The 19,538-nt window shown below is 34.7% G+C and overlaps 1 protein-coding gene across 1 annotated transcript; it reads left to right on the top strand.

The window, feature by feature from the left end:
• The first annotated feature begins 679 nt into the window (after window positions 1-679).
• On the top strand, window positions 680-18,243 carry MYCT1 (MYC target 1). The gene is made up of 2 exons (XM_006197797.4): window positions 680-852; window positions 15,698-18,243. The coding sequence occupies exons 1-2, from the start codon at window positions 801-803 to the stop codon at window positions 16,207-16,209; spliced, it is 564 nt and encodes a 187-aa protein (XP_006197859.2). The 5' UTR covers window positions 680-800; the 3' UTR covers window positions 16,210-18,243.
• Window positions 18,244-19,538: the final 1,295 nt, after the last annotated feature.

A 19,538-nucleotide genomic window follows, 5' to 3' on the forward strand; every position in this document is an offset into this window, starting at 1 on the left:
AATGTACTCCTGATGATAGCCCTTAACCTCTGTTGGAACTGAATGTTGGCATTAACGTTTCCCCTTTTTGCTTTTCAATAGGACCCTTCAGCGTAGAAACTGATTTTTCTCATATTTACCTATCAATTGTAATAAAAAATTAAATACAAAATGACATACAGATTAATATTTATAAATTAAAGAAATAACTTTTCAAAATTAATATACTAAATAGACCAAGAGTTGTTAAGAATTTTAGTAAGTAACTGAGATTTATAAAGAATAGGTAGTAGATAAAATTAATTGTACTGGAAGAGAATATGGATTTCTGAAGAATTTTCCCTCCTAACTTACTCTATAAATACAGATTTCAAACCTGGGAAAGTAGTCTATTTCTTTAGTCTATATAAATTTAGGCCAAAGTGCTGTAGCTGAGAGTCAGAAATCTTCCTCTGTACCTCTGTAGGAGATGAGGAAAGAACAAGACAGGGAACCTCTAATCCCCAAAGCAGTTTGGAGACAGTGGAAAGGAGGGCATTTAGCAACATAGCCGAGGAAATGACGAGAAGGAAATTGTTTTGTGTCTCAGGAACCATGTGGAATTCCAAGATAAGGAAAACAGTTGCTAATTTGAGTATAAAAGCAGGAAACATGATACACTTATTTCCTTTTCTGCAAACACAAGTATATGAGGGGTGGTGTGAAAATTATTTTTCTCTCTCTGAACCACAAAGACATAGAATTCAAAGTGCTTCTTTTGGACATACTGGCTTTTCTTTCTTTCTTGTTTTCTTCTCCCTCTCCTATTCCTTGTGGATATTATGGCTAATAACACAACAAGTTTAGGGAGTCCATGGCCAGAAAACTTTTGGGGTAAGATATTCTTTAACTACTTTAAATTTGAAATTAAAATGCAAAGGTATGTACTGTATGTTATTAAAATATTGGAAATCTCAGAGACATTTTGTTTACTGTAAATTGATTACCTAAAGCTTTCATAGATATATTGCAAAAAAAAATTTGTTCGGATGAAATGTCTGTAAGGTGGGCTACGAAGTGATTCCAGAAGAATCTGGGCAACAAGTATAGAGTTTGGCTGATGTTATGAAATATAATTAGAAAATAATAAGAATAAAAGTGAGAAAAGAGGTGAAAGTAATTGCTGTTTGGAATGGAAGTAGATTTTGTTGGAAAATTAAGTTTTGTTTGTCTTAAGGTTATATAGATATGTACCTTACTTAATGAACATCAGAATTGCCATAGAGATTATTTTAACTTGCATTGTCAATGTTATACAATGTTTAGATTTCCAAAGTGAATCCAAACTACAAATCCGTACTGGAAGAGTGTGATGACATAGATAAAATAAGAAATCATATAATGAAGTCAGAGGAAAAAATTGTATTAGAAAATGTTAAGTGGAAATAACATCACATGTAACATTACAAAGAAAGCCTATCCTGGGGGTAAAAAGAACGCTACAAAAATTCTTTTTGGCTGAATTCAGAGGCAGCTTGCAGCTTCTAGACAAGTCTGAGCAGCAGGACGGCGTTGAGGTCAAAACCACCAGACTTTCAAGGCTAGATTTAAGAGGCAGAAAGGCTTGGATGTAAAATTGACATGTATTTTTGGGTTCAGGGAAATTTTAAAAATAAAGGGGGCAAGTTGAATTAAATTCAGAAAAGAAAAACTTCAAAGGAGAAAACGGAGTTTGTGAAGAGATGGATAGCCTGACTGATTGATCTAGAACAAGGTTTTAGTCTCTGAGAACTATTTCAGCTTTTCTGTTGTGATTCCAAGGGACATTTTGGGAACTATCAGGTGACCAGTGAGCAGCCGTGCTGCCTGCCCCTAACCACCTTACCTGGTGGTCCGCCATCAAAGAATGTGCACGAAGGGAGTTAACTAATTCCTTTTACCATCAACCATTTATGTTTGCTTCAAGCCTGAAAATAAGAGACATGAGTAAACATCCTAATATAATTATTATAAAAATTAAGAAGCAGAAAATAAACTATACCTGCACATTGTAAAGAGTGGCTTTGGTATTAAGTTATTCTAGGTAGACACCAATAGACAATAAGCCTTTGAATTGTGAGAGTCTTAATTATATGTGTTTGTTACAATACTGTTTGCTGTCCTCTTTTACAGAGAAAGTGATTATACTAAACACAGGCTGAAAAACAGCTAGTGTGTTAGAGTGTTTACACCAAACTCATCACTGCAAAATCAAGTAACTGTATAAATTATTCAAAAACAAAGTAACTCTTACTGCAAAAAATAATCTGTCAAAGCCAAATTTATCTTTTTCAGATCGTTCAAAGTTAAATTGCAGGTTTAATTAAGGACTGAAGGAAAAAAATCATTATCCACTAACTAAAACATGGATAGCCATCATAAAATAAACCCAAATGAATGACAATATTTAATTGGAGTCTATTTACCAATCTTAATTTTTTTTAAATATAGAAATCTATGCTTACTAAGGAATTCAAACTTATTGTTCCAAAGACAGTTCCTAGGGTTTCTTTATCTTACAGTGTGAATACAATGGAAAATAGATGGAAATAATGAAAACCAGGAAGGGGAGTGTTATATCGATAAGCATTAACAAAGCCAAACAAATATGTTGAGCAGATATAATGTTATAATGTTTGATGGCATGGGGAAAATATATTAAAAAATCACATTATTTCCTTTGGGGTAAAAAATATTAAGTTCAAAGTGCAAAAAATGTATATGTGAATATATGATGCAAAATTTTTCTAAAATATAAATGCTGATCTTTTACATTTTTATTTCTTTTTGTATCTAAATTGTTATCTATCTTGATCACTGTCATCACAAAGATATTATTTGAAAATCTTGTAAATGTAGTGTGATACATTGTTTATTACTTCTGAAATCAATTGTCTGCTTGGCATTTTGAATTCAGAGAATAGACAAAGAACAGTTTAGAAAAGCAAAACTTGTACATCGAACCATACAAATTTCCCAGACTAAGGCTGCATAAAAATTTGCTTTCCAAATATAATTTTCCTGATTTGCTTTGATGAATGTTGAAAAATAAGATAATGACACCAGGTTATTACCAATAACGATAGCTTGAATTTTCTTGGTAATCCCCCACGGAAACATTACATTTTGCACAAGCATTGCAGTAACTGGTGCAATGGTTGGCAATAAAATTGGCCTGAGAGTGACAACACAGCTGAAGGCCACACCTTGCATTTCTTACTTTTGCTTTCTTGAATGCATTTCCCATCCCTATAAACATCCCTCATGGAAACAGCAGGAATATAACCTGTGAAAGTTTGCTGCACTCTGCTTTAATGAAATAGTAGACAAGTGTCTCCAAGCTTTGGTTAGTCTCTTGGTATTTAAAGTCCTAAATAGAAGACTGTTTGGTTATATTTTTGCCTTCTTATGCATTTTCTCTCTTTTGGCTAGCATTGTGAAAAATTAGGAAAGTTATTGGTTTAGGAACTTTTATTTATTCACCTTATTTAATCCTCACCAAAACTATGTCTGTCCACAAGAAGATTATACTATTGGAGGAGATTTTGTGTCCATACATATGCAAATGTATGCTTATGTTGTTATGAAATAATACAAGATAGTATATGGTAAAATGACCATGATTGTTATTAGTTAAAAAAATCAAATATGGACGATATGGTTCCTAATTCTTCTTAGAAAAAAATTCCTATAAATCAGATAAGGTTCAAATAGGGAGATACTTCCAGTAAGGAAATTTTAATCATTCAGTTTTCCTACATTCACTTATTATTAACTCATTCATTCATTCATTTATCTATCCAGCCCATTAATTTAATCAGAAGCATTGACTGACCACTCCTTACATACTAGGCAATGTGTCAGGTGTTGGTGAGATAAATAAGGTATAGTTGGAGAATTTCAGGGAGTTCAGGAGAAATGTGGTCAGCAAATGTGCAGAAGTAAAAACACACAAGTCTTATTTGTGGAGAAGTGAATGGTTTGAGGCAGATTTGTGTAGTTTTTTATTTTTAATTTTTTAATTGAAGTATAGTCAATTTACAATGTTGTGTTAGTTTTAGCCAAGACACGGAAGGAACCTAAATGTCCATCGACAGAATATTGGATAAAGAGGATATATGTATTATATATGTTACACACAGTGGAATACTACTTGGCCATAAAAAAGAACGAAATAATGTTATTTGCTGATTTATAGTTTTGAATGTCAATGTAAAAAGTTTCACCTGATTTAGCATAACTATTTTCAATTTAGTTACTTCATGTCTCCCCACTTTTCTCTTCCTTAGGACTTTCCTCTAAAGTTGGAAATAGGGTGTGGTTGGGGTGGAAGCTATATATTATCAAGAGTATTGGAAGGAGAAGGTCATTGTTTCTTGATCAGGTTCTGATCTCCGCTGACTCTGCTGATGGGTATTTCTTATCTGCTTTAGGGGCATTGTCCTTTCTTCTTGACTCCGCTGCTGGGGGCTCTTACAGTACAATTTGGCTTACATGGTCCATGCAACATATGTAATGGCATGGTTTTTCCTTTCTGTACGCCCTTTCTGGTCTACTGACCCGTATTCACATACTTTTCCATCTGTCTCAGTGGCACAAAACAATGTTGAATGATCGATCTTCCATAACCCTGGGCTATGGGTGCCTCTTGAGGTTGGGCTGTATATCAGAGATGGAGTGATGGCCCCTTTTCCAGAGCACTTACTGGTCACATACTTTATAGCTCTTCTTCTCTCTCCAAAACTTCTCTTTTCACACTGCTTCTGAAAATTGACTTATGCATTGAATGCTTATGCCCATCCCACCCCCAAGTCATATGTTGAAGTCTTAACCCCAAATGCAGTGTCATTTGGAGATGGGGCCTTTGAGAGGTAATTTGGGTAAAACTAGAGGATGAAAGTGCCCATAATGGGGTTAATGGCCCTATAAGAAGAGGAAGAGATACTGCTCTCTCTCCATCTGCCCGTGTGCATGCACTGAGGCTAGGACCTGGGCTCTTACCAGAACCTGACCATGCCGGCACCTGGATCTTGGACCTCTTAGGCCCCAGAACTGTGAGAAATAAGTATCTGTTGTTTAAGTCACCAATCTATAGTATTTTATATAGCAGCCCAAGTCGACATAGGCATGACTCCTAGCCCAAAGTTTATTTTTCCAAGTATTGTTTATTATAGCAAAAAGTGATGTTCCTGAGTCCTTTAGGCTCTTAGTATTTTGAAACTACAATAAACATCAAAAAACAACAAAACCATTGTCATCTCTCAAATGTCTAATGGTCACCTTAAAACAATTGGTTTTCAAGACAATCATCTATTCTATACATTTAATAGTCTTGTTAGTCATTCTCAACATCAATGTTTCCTTTTTCTGTGTATCCTTGATAACAGCCCTAATCCTCTCCAAGATAACTGAAGAGATGGAGAGCTGTTCATGGATTTCTTGGGCAGTTAAGTGCTGTCAAGGGGAGAAAACTTTGGTTAACAGCTGAAAAGTTGATTCCTTAACTTGTAGAAAACTATATCACTTTGGGCTCTACTCCTGATGGGAGTAAGATGTTTCTGGAGAAGTCAAGGAGGGAAAAGGTTTATGGGCTGGGCATACACCCCAATGAGGTTCTTTACTTTCCCTCTTCTCAAATAGTAAACAAAGACTGACTCTATTTCAAATGCATATCTTTAATTTGTATTTTTAGAGCTCTTGGATATCTATGCATCATTTCATATTAACAGCCTACTTATTACTTCCTTTATATTGGTTATCTAGGAAGTTTGAAAAACAAGTGTTTACAAATGCTTGTCTTTAAAACTGCTGCATCTCAATTCCACAGAGACAAGTTTGAAAATTCATCTCTTACTGAACTCCATGCTCAGAGATTGTGATTCAGTAGGTTTGAGGTAGAACTTAGAGGAACGTATTTTTCAGTAGGGTCCTGAATTTCTACATCTACGTGAATGAGAGAAATTTGCCTGTAGTAAGTAGTCTTTTCTTGTGATAGCCTTGTCAGGTTTTGTATCAAGTTTACGCAGACTTCCTAAAACAGGTTGGGAAATGTCTTCTATTATCTGGAAAAGTTTGTGTAAGATTGGCATTGTTCATTGTTTAAATGTTTGAAAAATTTCAGCAGTGTATTTATCTGTAGTTTTTTTTAATAGAAAGGTTTTAAATGACACTTTATTTTGATTTTTTAATTTTTTCCCGAATAAATAGTTTTTATTTCCCAAATCAGTCCACTTTCAATAAAATTGCAATCAGTTTAAGGAAAATCCACAGGAGAGCATTTTAAAATATGTTTCTGAAGATGATCACTAAATGGTCCACATGAGTTCCAGGTATAGATTCCAATCATTTCACCCTTTGAGATAGCACAGCCATCAGACAGGAAAGTGTAGTATATCTTTCTTTCTTTCTTTTTTTAATTGATGTAATAGTCAGTTACAAAATATCAATCTTGGGTATACAGCATAATGTCCCAGTCATACATATACATACATATACATGTTTTCATATACTTTTTCATTAAAGATTATTACAAAATATTGAATATAGTTCCCTTGTGATATACAGAAGAAATTTGACTTTTTCTTATCTGTTTTTATATATGGTAGTTAATATTTGCAAGTCTTAATACTACTCAGCCATGAAAAAGAATAAAATAATGCCATTTGCAGCAACATGGATGGACCTGGAGATCATCATTCTAAGTGAAGTAAGCCAGAAAGAGAAAGAAAAAATATCATATGATACCACTTATATGTGGAATCTAAAAAAAGAAGAGCTGATGAACTCATTAATTTTTATTTTTTAATTGAAGTATAGTTGATTTACAATGTTGTGTTAGTTTCAGGTGTACAGAAAAGTGAGACAATTACACACACATATATATTAAAAGAATATATAAAATACATAAAAGAAAAGACTCTTTTCTACTATAGGTTATTACAAGTATTGAGTCTAGTTCCCTGTGCTGTACAGTAGGCCTTTGTTGGTTATCTCCTGTATATACAGTAGTGTGTATACGTTAATCCCAAACTCCTAATTTATCCCTCCCTCAGTTCCTTTAACAATATTACAATACTCAGATTTTCTATGGATTTTTCTATTAGTTTAGGGCAGTTTGTGTTTTCTGGGAATTTGCTCATTTTAAGAAATTTCTAAATGTATTGCCTTAAAGTTGTTTATGCTGTCTCATTTGTTTTTCTAAAATTTATTATGAAATGTTCAAACATACAGAAAAATTTGAAAAATTTTACAGTGAGTATTTGTATCTCTATCACTTAGATTCTATTATTGACATTTTATAATGCTCATTTTTATCTACTAATCTATTAGTTTATTCTAAGTAAGTTATAGGTATCCATACACTTCCCCCTAATTAATTCAGCGTGTATATTAATAACAGGAATTCAATATTTTTCATAGTCATTTTTTTCCTTTTAGGGCCAAATTTACACACAATAAAATGTGTAAAATGAACAAAAATGAAGTGCACAGATCATAACTGAGCATTTGCTGAATTTTGACAAATACATAACACACCTACGTAATCCAAACCTCAATCCAGATACAGAACATTATCACCCGCCCAGAAAGTTCCCTGATGACACTTCTTAGTCAGTCCCTGTCACATCATCCCCAGAGGAAAGCACTAGCGGGTATTTATTGAAAAAAAAATCTGCTTATAAGTGGACTCACCCAGCTTAAACCTGTGTTGTTCAAGGTCAAGTGTATTTCTGCCGGTGTGAGGTCTTCTCTACTTTTTTTTTCCCTTTTGCTATTACTCTTAACAGTAGTAAGAGTAGCTCTTTGGAAGCTCAACTCAGAGTCTAGAATGTCGCCCAGAGTCTGTCTTTCTTGGTGTCACCTGAACGCCTGTTTTCCAAGCCTACTGAGGTTGCAGAATTCTACCCAGAGTTTTGCCTCTCTTTACAGATTACTGTGATGAGAGATTTTATTTCTTTGGAATTTGCGCCCTCAAGTAGTGGTTTTGGTAGGTCTCTGATGGCTTCAATCAGATTTTTAAAGATACTTTTGATCCATATTTTATATTCCATCCCAGTGGTTTGATACATGTTGTTTTGTCATAGACAGAAAGGTATGATCTACCTTGTTCATATGGAACATAAGTGAACTTACCTTCTGCTCTAACAATACTGTTGGCTAATTACATTCAGAGTGTGACTTAATGCCTTTTGCCTTTGGCCAGAACCACTCCCAGATCTCCCAGATTTTTGCTGTTTGTCCCACAATTTAGTGTCTAGTTTCCAGTAATCTAGAAAGAGGAAAGAAAATCAAGAGTGACAGCCATCAGAGGTGGAGCAGGATGAAATTGAAATAAGGTGTTCAGGGAAGGCCTCGGTGAGAAGGTGTGAGCAAAGATCTGAAGTCACCAGGGCAGATGGCTGAGTTGAGAATTTCAGGAGTAGGTGCACAGCCAGTGCAAGGCCCCAAGTCAGGGGCACATGGGATGTGTTTAAGGAATGGCAGACAAGGCACTGTGGATGGAGAGGATGAGCTGGAGGAAGAGTAGAGATGCGCACAGGTGACTGGGAATAGGTCAGGCTGGAACTTCAGGGCCATTTGGGGGAGTTTACGTTTAGTTTGGGAGAAATTAAGGGTTTAGTGCAGAAGAGTGATGTGTTTTGACTACCGCTTTCGAAGGCTCACTCTGGCCACTGTGTTGAGAACTGAGTGCAGCTGTGGGAAAGGGAGCAAGGAGGGAAGCAGGAACCAGACAGAACCCTACTGTAACATCCCAGGTCACAGATGATGGTGACTTGGATCAGGGAGGTGGCAAAGTGGATAATGAGAAGTTGAATTCTGGATATATTCTGAAAACAGAGCAGTAGGATTTTCTGGGAGACGAGATACACATAGAAAATACTTTGTTTAAATTATGTAGTTAATAACATTTTCTGAACTTTAAATATTCTTCCTAAAAATGTTTTTGTGCCAAAATCTTATTGTCTGAACCATCCTCCTATACACTTTAAGTTGGGTACCAAGAACAGCGTAGCCTATTTCAGTAATAGCTGAACTTAAGGATTCTTATAATTGCAAAGAGTTTTTTTTTTTTTTTTAATTAACCAATGTTCTATTGTCAAAGATAAAATCACTTTTCAGGTATCAGAACGATTCAACTCAAGGCCACTAGGTGGTGACCTCGACTAAATTTTGATACTAACGGACAGAATTGTAGGTATGGATTAATTAGATTTACTGAAAACTAGATTCAATATTAGAATCTTAGAATTGGAAGGCACTATAATGACCCTAATATATAGCCCAAGAAAGATCAAATGACTCAAGAAAGTTGTACAAAAATTGGTAATAATAACTACTATTCCTTGAGGACTTCCGTCACGTGTTACTAAATAGGATAGTAACACTTAATTGATATGACACCTTATTAACGTTAGAGATTGTTCCTTTTTCTTGTGTAGGGAGATCTGCATTTTTAAAGCAATCATTTGATCTCTTTAGTTGCACTGTACTGGAATTATATGAAGTAAAATTGTAGCTCCTTTTTCCTCCCCTAAGTGTTGAGAAATAAGAAGGCAAATTGACTTCATAAAAAGGAATATCCGTGCCAATGTATTTTTCAGGTACATTTTCTTTCACAGTACATTTTTCTTTTCTAAAAAAAAAAGAGGGCTCCCACAATTTATTGTCAAAAATCTGCTGGAACGGAATTACATATGTGAAAATTTAAAGCAGAATGGCCAATAGATGCAGTATTCATGATATATTTTCTGGATTCTATAATTTGGGTCGAAAAAACCATTAACTCTAGTTAAATAAAAAGAATCTCTACATGGTCATTCAGGAATAGGCTGTACCATAATTATGACTTGATATTTCTTATTGCTTTTCTGTATTTCTACACTTATCTTTGCATTTTTGGATTTAAGGGAGCTTAACAAGATAGGTAAGATTTTTTACCATATATTTCTGCAAGATTTAGAGATTCTTATGTCATTATTATCATTTGTAACTATTAAAAAAATTTTCACATCTAACAAAGGGATAAGAATTTTTGTAATGTTTTCTAAAAAAGATATTTGACCGACTTTATGGGTTAGGAACTCATTTTCATGGTATTTGCACTCAACCAAACAAGAAGAATTAAGCAAATTCATGTCATAAGTAGTAAGATTTTTTTATGTCATTTTTATAACTTCTATAGCTGCATCTTATCCTACTTTATATTCATTCAGAATTTAAATCGTTTATTATTACATGTATAATGTACATGTGATTCTTATGTACATTTAAAATATATTATTTAATCCTTCTCAGATTTCTACCTTTATATAGTCTTCTGTTGATGATAGTAATAGGATATTTTGAGTCATAATTACCTTGTCATTTCCCCCAAATTTGGGCAGACAATATGTTCACAGTGTCAGAGATATTATCAAGCCTTAGACAATAATTATTTAAAATAGATTTATTGTCAAATTGCTCTCCTGGAAATATTGTCCTAGTTTTAGTGCCACCAAAGTCATTTTTTACTCACAAAACTTAAATTTGTCATTGAAGAAGATTTTGGTGGTTGAACATATTCTTTAGCATCTTGTTTACTGGAATTTGAATTTTATCCTTGTTTTCTTAGACCAGAACAATATATTTTGGAAGTCAGATAGTCATCTGACATATTAATATATTTCTCACTCCATGTGTTTGGGTTGTCTTTGCAAATTTTCTCCATCACTTCAACAGACAAGATATTATTTTCCCTTGATCTGCATTTTAAAAGTTTCTAATTTTATTTCTTGAAATGACCCTTATGTTACTTTTTGCTGTAGATTAACCGTTTGGAACATTTTATTGGTCAGAAGAGACTGTGTTGGAGAGGCTCAGAGGGTATATGCACTGAGACCGTTAAGAGAAACACCTGTAAACTTCAAATGCTTTTATTGGGGAACTGAATCCATTTTAAGATTTTGGGTTTTAATCTCCATTTAGTTGAAATAAAGTAAATATGTCTCTTTAATCTCATCTATTACATCTGCTTATAGCTTTAGAGATTAGGATCCTCAATCAGACCCTAGTGGCTACATAGGTTTATGCACAAATCAAAGTCATGCACTTTGCAAACCTGAGTATTTGTCATCTCATTTCATGTCATACAGGCAAGAAAGCAATAGTCCCCGACCAGTGCTAGTTGTCAGTCTTCAATTTTTAAAACAAATCAAGTGTCATTTCTACCACATGAGCCTTAGACTCTGTTTCAATATCAATAAAATTAGGAGTTTGAGGTAAAGCATTTTTAAGAGTTTATTTTAGTTGAAACCTTACATCTCTGATTCTCTATCTGAAGTTGTTGGTATTTAAAATTCTCCAGTGGAAGCTGTTGACTCAGGGAAATATGACTGTAGAATACATAGTACTGCTTTACTACAATTTCCCTACACATTTCTGTTCCAAATCTGGTATTACAGAGGTACATTTTTAATGTATTTTAAGTTCTTCACTTTCATTTTCGATAAATATGAAAATATTCCAACACACCAAAGAAATAAAGCATTTCCCTAATTAGTTGTTTGACAATTAAGCAATATAATACACTTAAAATGATGTCTGAGACCTATAAATTGAATTAATTAAATTAGAAATGTGCATTATTATTTATCAAAATAATGAAATGAAAATAGAATTGCATTTTGTAAACTATATTCCTGTAACATCAACGTTTTCTTAATCACAGTTTTAGTCAAGTATTTCTAGCTTGGAATAATAGAAGTTCAAATTTAGAGGGAGTTTACAGTTTACCATCTAGATCTCCACCTAATGCACTATTTTTTGACTCAAAAGCACAATAACAGTTAGATGGACAATAGTATATCTCTCATTTTTCTATTCTAAATAGGAAGAAAGAATTTCTGAGTGAGTATTCATATTCTTTGATTAAAGTATTTTTCACGGTAATCAATTATGGATTCTCTGGAGTATAAACTACTTAATGAATAAACTCTTCCATGGGACAACTTATCACTTAATAATTTACAATAATAAATTATTCAAATTATGTGTAATATGTTTGACAAGAACAAAAATTGTCAAAAACTCGTTGAAATAAGGTAAAATTAGTATTTTCTTAACCAAAAAAACCAAATTAATAAAATGCCTGGACTCACATACTTATTTGGAACGAAGATAAAGGACTTGGTTTTATGAAGTATTTGAGTAGTTCATGATTTTTATTTAGTTCTCTTCTAAGAGCAATTAAAATATTTTTCAGTGAAAATCAGAATTTAGGCAGCCATTATAAGCAACACAAAACTTAAAGGAAGTTTAATATTAATGATTATAATACAGATTCAAATCTGCCCTAGCAAATCTATTCTTTGATAAACTATTATTGCATAATTGGAAGTTTGAGATTGGCTGCTACAAACTACTATGTACAGAACAGATACACAATAAAGCTCTACTGTACAGCACAGGGAACCATATTCAATAGCTTGTGGTAAACTGCAATGAAAAAGAATATGAAAAAGAACATATACATATATAAATATATATGTATAACTGAATCACTATGCTGTACACCAGAAACTAATACAACATTGTAAATCAAAAACGTAGAAATTAAAATGAAGAAAAAAAACTATTACTGTATAAAATGGCAAAAGCAAGGAAGGAGATGCTCAAATTTCTAAACATTATAAGTTACTGCTAGAAAAAAATGTTGTTATTTAGATCTGAGGAGCCAAAGCTTCTAAACCTCAGTTTATCACCACTACCCACCTTACTTACTTCTTAGGGCATTACTTCTAGGACATTAGATGGTATGATGCTTTGGAATAATTTTTACATTCTTCTGACTTTGGATCTCTCCTGACCAGGTTATTTCTTTCCTATTCATACTACAGCTTCCCAAATTCCTATTATTATTGCATGTTTAAGTGGATGAGTTATATGAAAACCACCCTCCCTAACCCACGCCAGAACCTGGGAGTCATTCTAGATTCATCTTTTGCTCAGTGTATCAAAGTGTGGTGTTTTTACTGGTTGATTTTTATTTTTAGAGGTTGGTGGTGGGGAAGGATTGTATGTCCTTTGATTGTTTTTTTCTTTTGTTTTGAAGGATCGTAAAGTTCCCCCTTGGTCTTGCCTCTTTTCTCCTTCATTGTGTAGTTTCCAAAGAGCATCTGCCTTTTTCTTTCTTTTTTCAAACAGCTTTATTGAGATGTAGTTTACTGACCATATAACTCATCCACTTAAAGCATACAATTAAATGGTTTTGTTATAGTCACAGAATTGTGTGACCATCACCACAACCTAATCTAGGAACATTTTGTCCTTCAAAAAGAAACCCTGTTTCCATTGGAGGTCCTGCCCATTCCCTCCCACCTCACCCCCAGCCGCACACAATCACTATATAGAGAGTGATTCTGGACATTTAATGTAAATAGAATCATAAAATATGTGATCTTTTGTGATTGGATTCTTAACCTTCTTCTCCTGTAATCAGTGTGCTCATGGGACAGAACACTTCTCATTATTTTTGCAGTATTTCCAGAACTGCCCTTCATCTCTGTGATGGCTTGTGGGAGAAGCATGGGATATATAATTTACTGGTTTCTGTTTTTCATTGTTTATTTTCTAGGTAACTTGAAGTTTGGATTTTTTTTTTTGTCTTCCACATATACTGAAGGCACACTTTTGTGTATTTTTATTTGATCATCTTGTTCTCTATTGTTTTTTGTAAGAAACATTGGGAAATGCTAATTTAAATGGTTTCTTTGCTTTGGCAACCCAGATCTCCCATAATTCTTTTTTTAGGTTCCAAATATTTGGGGGCACTGATAGTTACAAGTTAATTTGAAATTTTACTATATTACCAATAAGGCTAATTTTAGGTTCTGACTATATTTATTGCTTTTTCCAGATGAAGCCTAACTCTGTGAAACTCTAGTCTCAAGAGATTGTACTTTAAGGCTATGAATCAATATTATTTTGATGAGAGATGTTTTGGAAGAACAATGCTGGGTCTAGAAGATCTGTCATAAGCCATCTCGTATTTCAGAAGTCCTCTTCCTATGATAAAGGATTTATTGCTTAGATTTGATATAAACAATTGTTTGAAGATTTTGATATAAGCATTTGTGAAGATAATTGTGAAAATAGGACATAACAAATATAATCTTTCTACAGGAGATAAAGGTGACAATATAAGGTAAAAGGACACTAAAATCTATCCTAAAATTAAGGAGGAATGACTATTATTTTGTACTAATTAATATTGGTTTGCTTTGTTATATCTGGATTATAGATTTTATATATACTGTCATAGATTAAACAATAAACTGGAAATAATTTTGGCAATCATAAAATCTAAATCCTTCACTTGAAAAAAGTAATAAAATCAATGAGTCTAAACAAATTTTATAAAAACCATGCAGTATGTCAGGAATAGAGATGAGTTAGGAATCCTGAATCAGTTAGCTTTTGCTATGAAACAATCCACCCCAACACATAGTGACTTAAAACAATCATTAACTTAGCTCACGATTCTATGGATTGGTTACTTGGGCTGGGATCAACCTGATGGATTTTCTGCTGGTGTTCTTTCCTGTGTCACAGTCACTGATTGGGTTGACTACATTTAAAATTCAATACATACTGAATTTCCCAAACAGAAATTTAAAAATTGTATCTAGGTATCTGGAAAAAAAATGTGGAAATGCACAGAATTTGAGAGAGAATGACAGGCTTTGGGATAGTGGGGAAATCAACAAGGCTGTGGGTTAAACCCTGGGGTAGAGGGTGAGGAAATGTGGTGGGTGATAAGGCTGGTGGGGTCTTTGAATATCCAGAATGTCTTTCCATTCAATGCAGGAACTCTGTACCCAGTTTTATTCAAGAATATGTTTTGAGCTCACAAGAAGAAGCAGTAAGGTAGAATTTCCATTTGGAAAAGGCATCTTTCCCTCCTTACAATAGGAAATCTGAACAAATACAAATTTTGTGAATTGGAGGATACTGGCGTACAGCAGAGAGTCTATGGAGATTCAGGGGACAGGAATTTCATGATTACAGCAAGGGTGTGATAACAGCATGAACAAGCTTGGGGACCAAGAGAGAGCCCAATAGGCTGCACAGGTTATGGTATCAATCAGTCAGATACAGGTGACAGTCCAGAAGTTCAGGAAATCTGACATAAATCAGTCAGCCCCCCAGATGGTTCCAGCCCAGCACTTCCTGTCTCAGAATGAGCACAGGAAGTGAGGGATCATTCAGCCTGCAGATGGGTGGACAAAAGCAGACAGAGGAAGAGGCAAAGTCAGTGTGACTATGAGATTCTTTATCAATTTTTGGCATGTTAGTTACTACTGTGACTCAAAAAGAAATCATCTTTGGACTATTGGCAACTTTAGAAAAATTTATGAGCTAAAGAATGGACTTTTTCAAAAAATGAGACTTTTTTATTACTTATTTCTGAAAGATATTAAAATAGTTTAAGCAATACGGAATGATACAGCTAAAAAAACGTTATTTTATATCCTTTATTCTTTTGCTTTGGTAAATGGAAGCACACCAGCTTCATTGATTCATATCCACCAAATACCATCTTCTATTTCCCTCATCCAAAATCTGTTTAGGTTACATATGCCAACGTTAACCATTTGTATGTTGCCTGTGTATTTAGTTGAACACCTATCTGCAAATTACCTATTTGTTCTCTTTGTTTCAGAGGATCTCATAATGTCCTTCACAGTGTCCATGGCAATTGCACTTGTAATTGGAGGACTTATTTGGGCTTTGTTCACTTGTTTATCTCGAAGAAGAGCCAGTGCCTCCATCTCCCAGTGGAGCTCAAGCCGGCGAACGCGGTCTTCTTACACCCACGGCCTGAACAGGACTGGATTTTACCGCCACAGTGGCTGTGAACGTCGAAGCAACCTCAGCCTGGCCAGCCTCACATTCCAGCGACAAGCTTCCCTGGAACAAGCAAACTCCTTTCCTAGAAAATCAAGCTTCAGGGGCTCAACTTTCCATCCCTTTCTGCAAAGTCCACCACTTCCCGTGGAAACTGAGAGTCAGCTGGTGACTTTCCCTTCTTCCCGTACCTCGTCCACCATCAACACTTCCCACAGTCTGGGCCGTCCTGATTTCCACTGGTCCAGTAACAGTCTTCGAATTGGTCTTTCGACACCACCCCCGCCCGCCTACGAGTCAATCATAAAGGCATTCCCAGACTCCTGAGTAGGATGCTTTCGTTTTCCACTTGTTTCTAATCGGCTAAGCAGAATTTTGAGGATGTGGCCCAGACGACTAATGAGTTTCCAAGCTGAAACACGCACGTGCAAGTTGGATATTACAATGTAAAACACATTTCCTTTGAACACATTGTTGTCTTTGTCTCACAAAATACATCTTTCCAAATAGTTATATGTTTATATAGTTTGTTTTCAACATGAGGATTATTAAAGATAGTGATTCTAACCTAAGAATCAGCCAGATGCAGTATATATATTTTAGACTAGAATGAGAACTCTAGATATTTGTGGTTTGTAATCCTCATTCATCGTCCAGTGTGACTATAAAGGGGGAAGAAATCGCTGTTACTTTAAAATTTTTTTTCCATCCTAAGAAATTTAAATTTCACTTTCTTTAGAAAGACAAGGGAGCTATTGTACAATCTTAGATTTTTAATGGATCATATGGATACAAATTGACAAAACAGGGGAGATTCTAAAGTTCCTTGATTCCACTCATTTACGAGAAGTGAGGGATCAGGCAAAGGAAGCTGAACTCAGTAGGTGTTGCAGAATATTGCAATTTTGACATTTATTTTTTCCTCTAGACTCCTTTTGTGCTTTTTCCAAGAATAGTTCTCCACATCATTAAGGCCAAATCCTTGGATTTACTCACATGTTCATTTGACTTTTCTTCACCATTGTGGTTCTGCTGTTACAAAAACAACAGAAGACCCAATTCATTTGACCTGCAAACAAACGAACATTGAGCTTGCTTATTTCTTAAAGAATAAACTTTATTTCTTACATTTAAATCTAGCAAGCTATCTCGGGATCTTCTGTAACTTCACAGACAAGTAAGGAAGGGCCCGTGGGGAGAAAGTTGTCAAATAGATGTTACGACCATGAAGAATCCTCCTTCCTGGTTTGGCTCCTCCGTCGTCATTTTTTGTTTGCTTCTCTATGAATTTCAACCTCAGATTCTGTGAAGAGTCTTCATATAATGGCTAAACTATGCCAAATGGTCCTCGGTGCAGACAGTTATTTAAGGAGTCCACCTCCACAGGCAGCCACCCTCTTAAAGGAAGGTACATCCTCCGTGTGGGTACCAGAGAGCTTCAGTGGCCAGATGCCTGTGGCTACCCTTGTTCATTTAAGGACATGAGTTCACAGGATTATTACTCAAAAGACCTGTGGCTTGTTTCTGATATAGTGAATATTTAGCTTATATTGCTGCTGCTTTCGCTGAATGCTGGGATCTTCAGTGAAGAAAAATGTATTCTCATTATAGTTTCTGCAGCGCTGCAGTTCCAGCTAATAGTGTCTGAATATGGCTCATGAATGTAATAATTTTTACATAATAAAAAATTCTGTATGGGGGGAGGGTATAGCTCAGTGGTAGAGTGCATGCCTAGCATGCACAAGGTCCAGGGTTCAATCCCCAGTACCTCCATTAAAAAAAAAAAAGATTCCATATAGTATTTTCTTTATTGTTTTTACTTAGCTTACATTTTCCATTGTTCTTCAAGGACAGTTATTCTTAATAATGTCTATAGTAGATGTCTACAGATAGACGCTCTCTAATACCGTCCACCTGAAGAAGAAAGCAGGAAGGAAGATAGGAAGAAAGGGAGGAAGGGAGAAAGGGAGGAAGGGAAGGAATGAAGGAGGAAGGAAGGAAGGGGAAAAGAAACAAGTACTTGCAGGGTATCCAATTGTAAGTTGGTTTTTAACAAACTTAGCAGTTATTGTATAGCTACGTAAGATTTCAAGAGATCATTAACTTTGTAATAACACTATATTTGCTTGTATGTCATCCTTAATGTTTAACATGAGAAGGCAGCAGAGTGTATGCTTTTTATCTAGAATTTATATTGGGTGTGAAAACTGCTTCCTATCTCAAACGAGGAAAACGAAAGCAGAAATTCTCTGGTGTATTTAACCATCTGGCAGAATCGTTGCCAAGTTGTGAAGCGATCAAAATGAGTACCTTGTAAATATTGTGCAAAGTATGAAATGTGAAATTAAAGCAAAAACTGGAGACGTTTTTAGTTATATTTGTTTTATTTGAAATACTTAGTTGGTTATGAAATAAAATTAAACTGATGTCAATTTTGATTCACAGCTTATTTATGGAACAACCTATGACTATTTCCTACTTGCTTTGATATTTTAACCCAGTCTAAACCATCTCTATAAACTATTCCAGAGACACAAACCCTATTTTATCTGACAGTGTATGACAGAAAAAAGACAGATCACAGGTACATGAAACAGAGTTTTTAATGAATTAATATAGATGTAAAATAACTAAGTTAATTTTTTGTTTTTTAAAATATTTTATTGAAATATTGTCAGTTTACAATGTTGTGTCAATTAAAAATATATTTTTATTAAAAGTTATTTGTTAAAAACATTAATTTAGATTCTTACCTCACTAGATAAACAAGCAATTTCCAGAATTATTTAATTAAGTTTTTTAGAGGATTAACTTTTTAACTGAGCTATAATTGACATGTAACACTATATTAGTTTTGAGTGTACAACATAAGGATTTGATACACATATATATTGCAAACTGATCACCACAGTCCAGTTTAGTTAATTAACATCCATCACCACACATAGTCACAATTTTTTTTACTTGAGATGAGAACTTTTAAGATCTACTCTCTTGGCAACTTTCAAATACACAATGCAGTATAATTAACTGTAGTCACCATGCTGTATATCACATCCCTGGGGCTTATTTATTTTATAACTGGAAGTTTATACATTTTTTGACCACCTTCACCCATTTTGCCCATGCCTCCTGCCCCCAACTTCTGGCAATCTGTTCTCTGATATCAGCAGAAAGTCCTATTGGTTCAATTGGAATTTTGCCTAATATATTAATGTCTTGAAGTAATTAGGAATAAACTTTCTCAAATTAAGAAGAAGAACCCTAACAACATATGAAAACCACAAGAAAAAAAAAACTGCAGATCTGCAGAAGTGCCTCATTTTAGTGCAAGAAGTGGTTGATTTACACAAGGTGAAGAAATAAAGCCAGAAATTTCCAGAATTAATTAGCTACTGGGTGATGGGAGCAGAAGAGGGCTAGTCTGATTCTCTTTCATGGTGTGAGAGTACAGGGCACACTCTTCCGTCTGTCAAAGCCCCTGCTATTCTGAAAACCACATTCCTTTCCCTGACTATCCTCCCACATGAGGATGGCAGGGACAGTCACAGCATCAAATGTAACCTCACTGATGGGTCTAGGAGAAGTAGAAGGCATCTGGTCCTCTGCAAAGGATTCCGAGAGTCAAGCCAGTATCTCTCAGGTGGTTAAAACTG

This window comes from Vicugna pacos, chromosome 8, assembly GCF_048564905.1.
Source record: "Vicugna pacos chromosome 8, VicPac4, whole genome shotgun sequence".
Classification (NCBI taxonomy): domain Eukaryota; kingdom Metazoa; phylum Chordata; class Mammalia; order Artiodactyla; family Camelidae; genus Vicugna; species Vicugna pacos.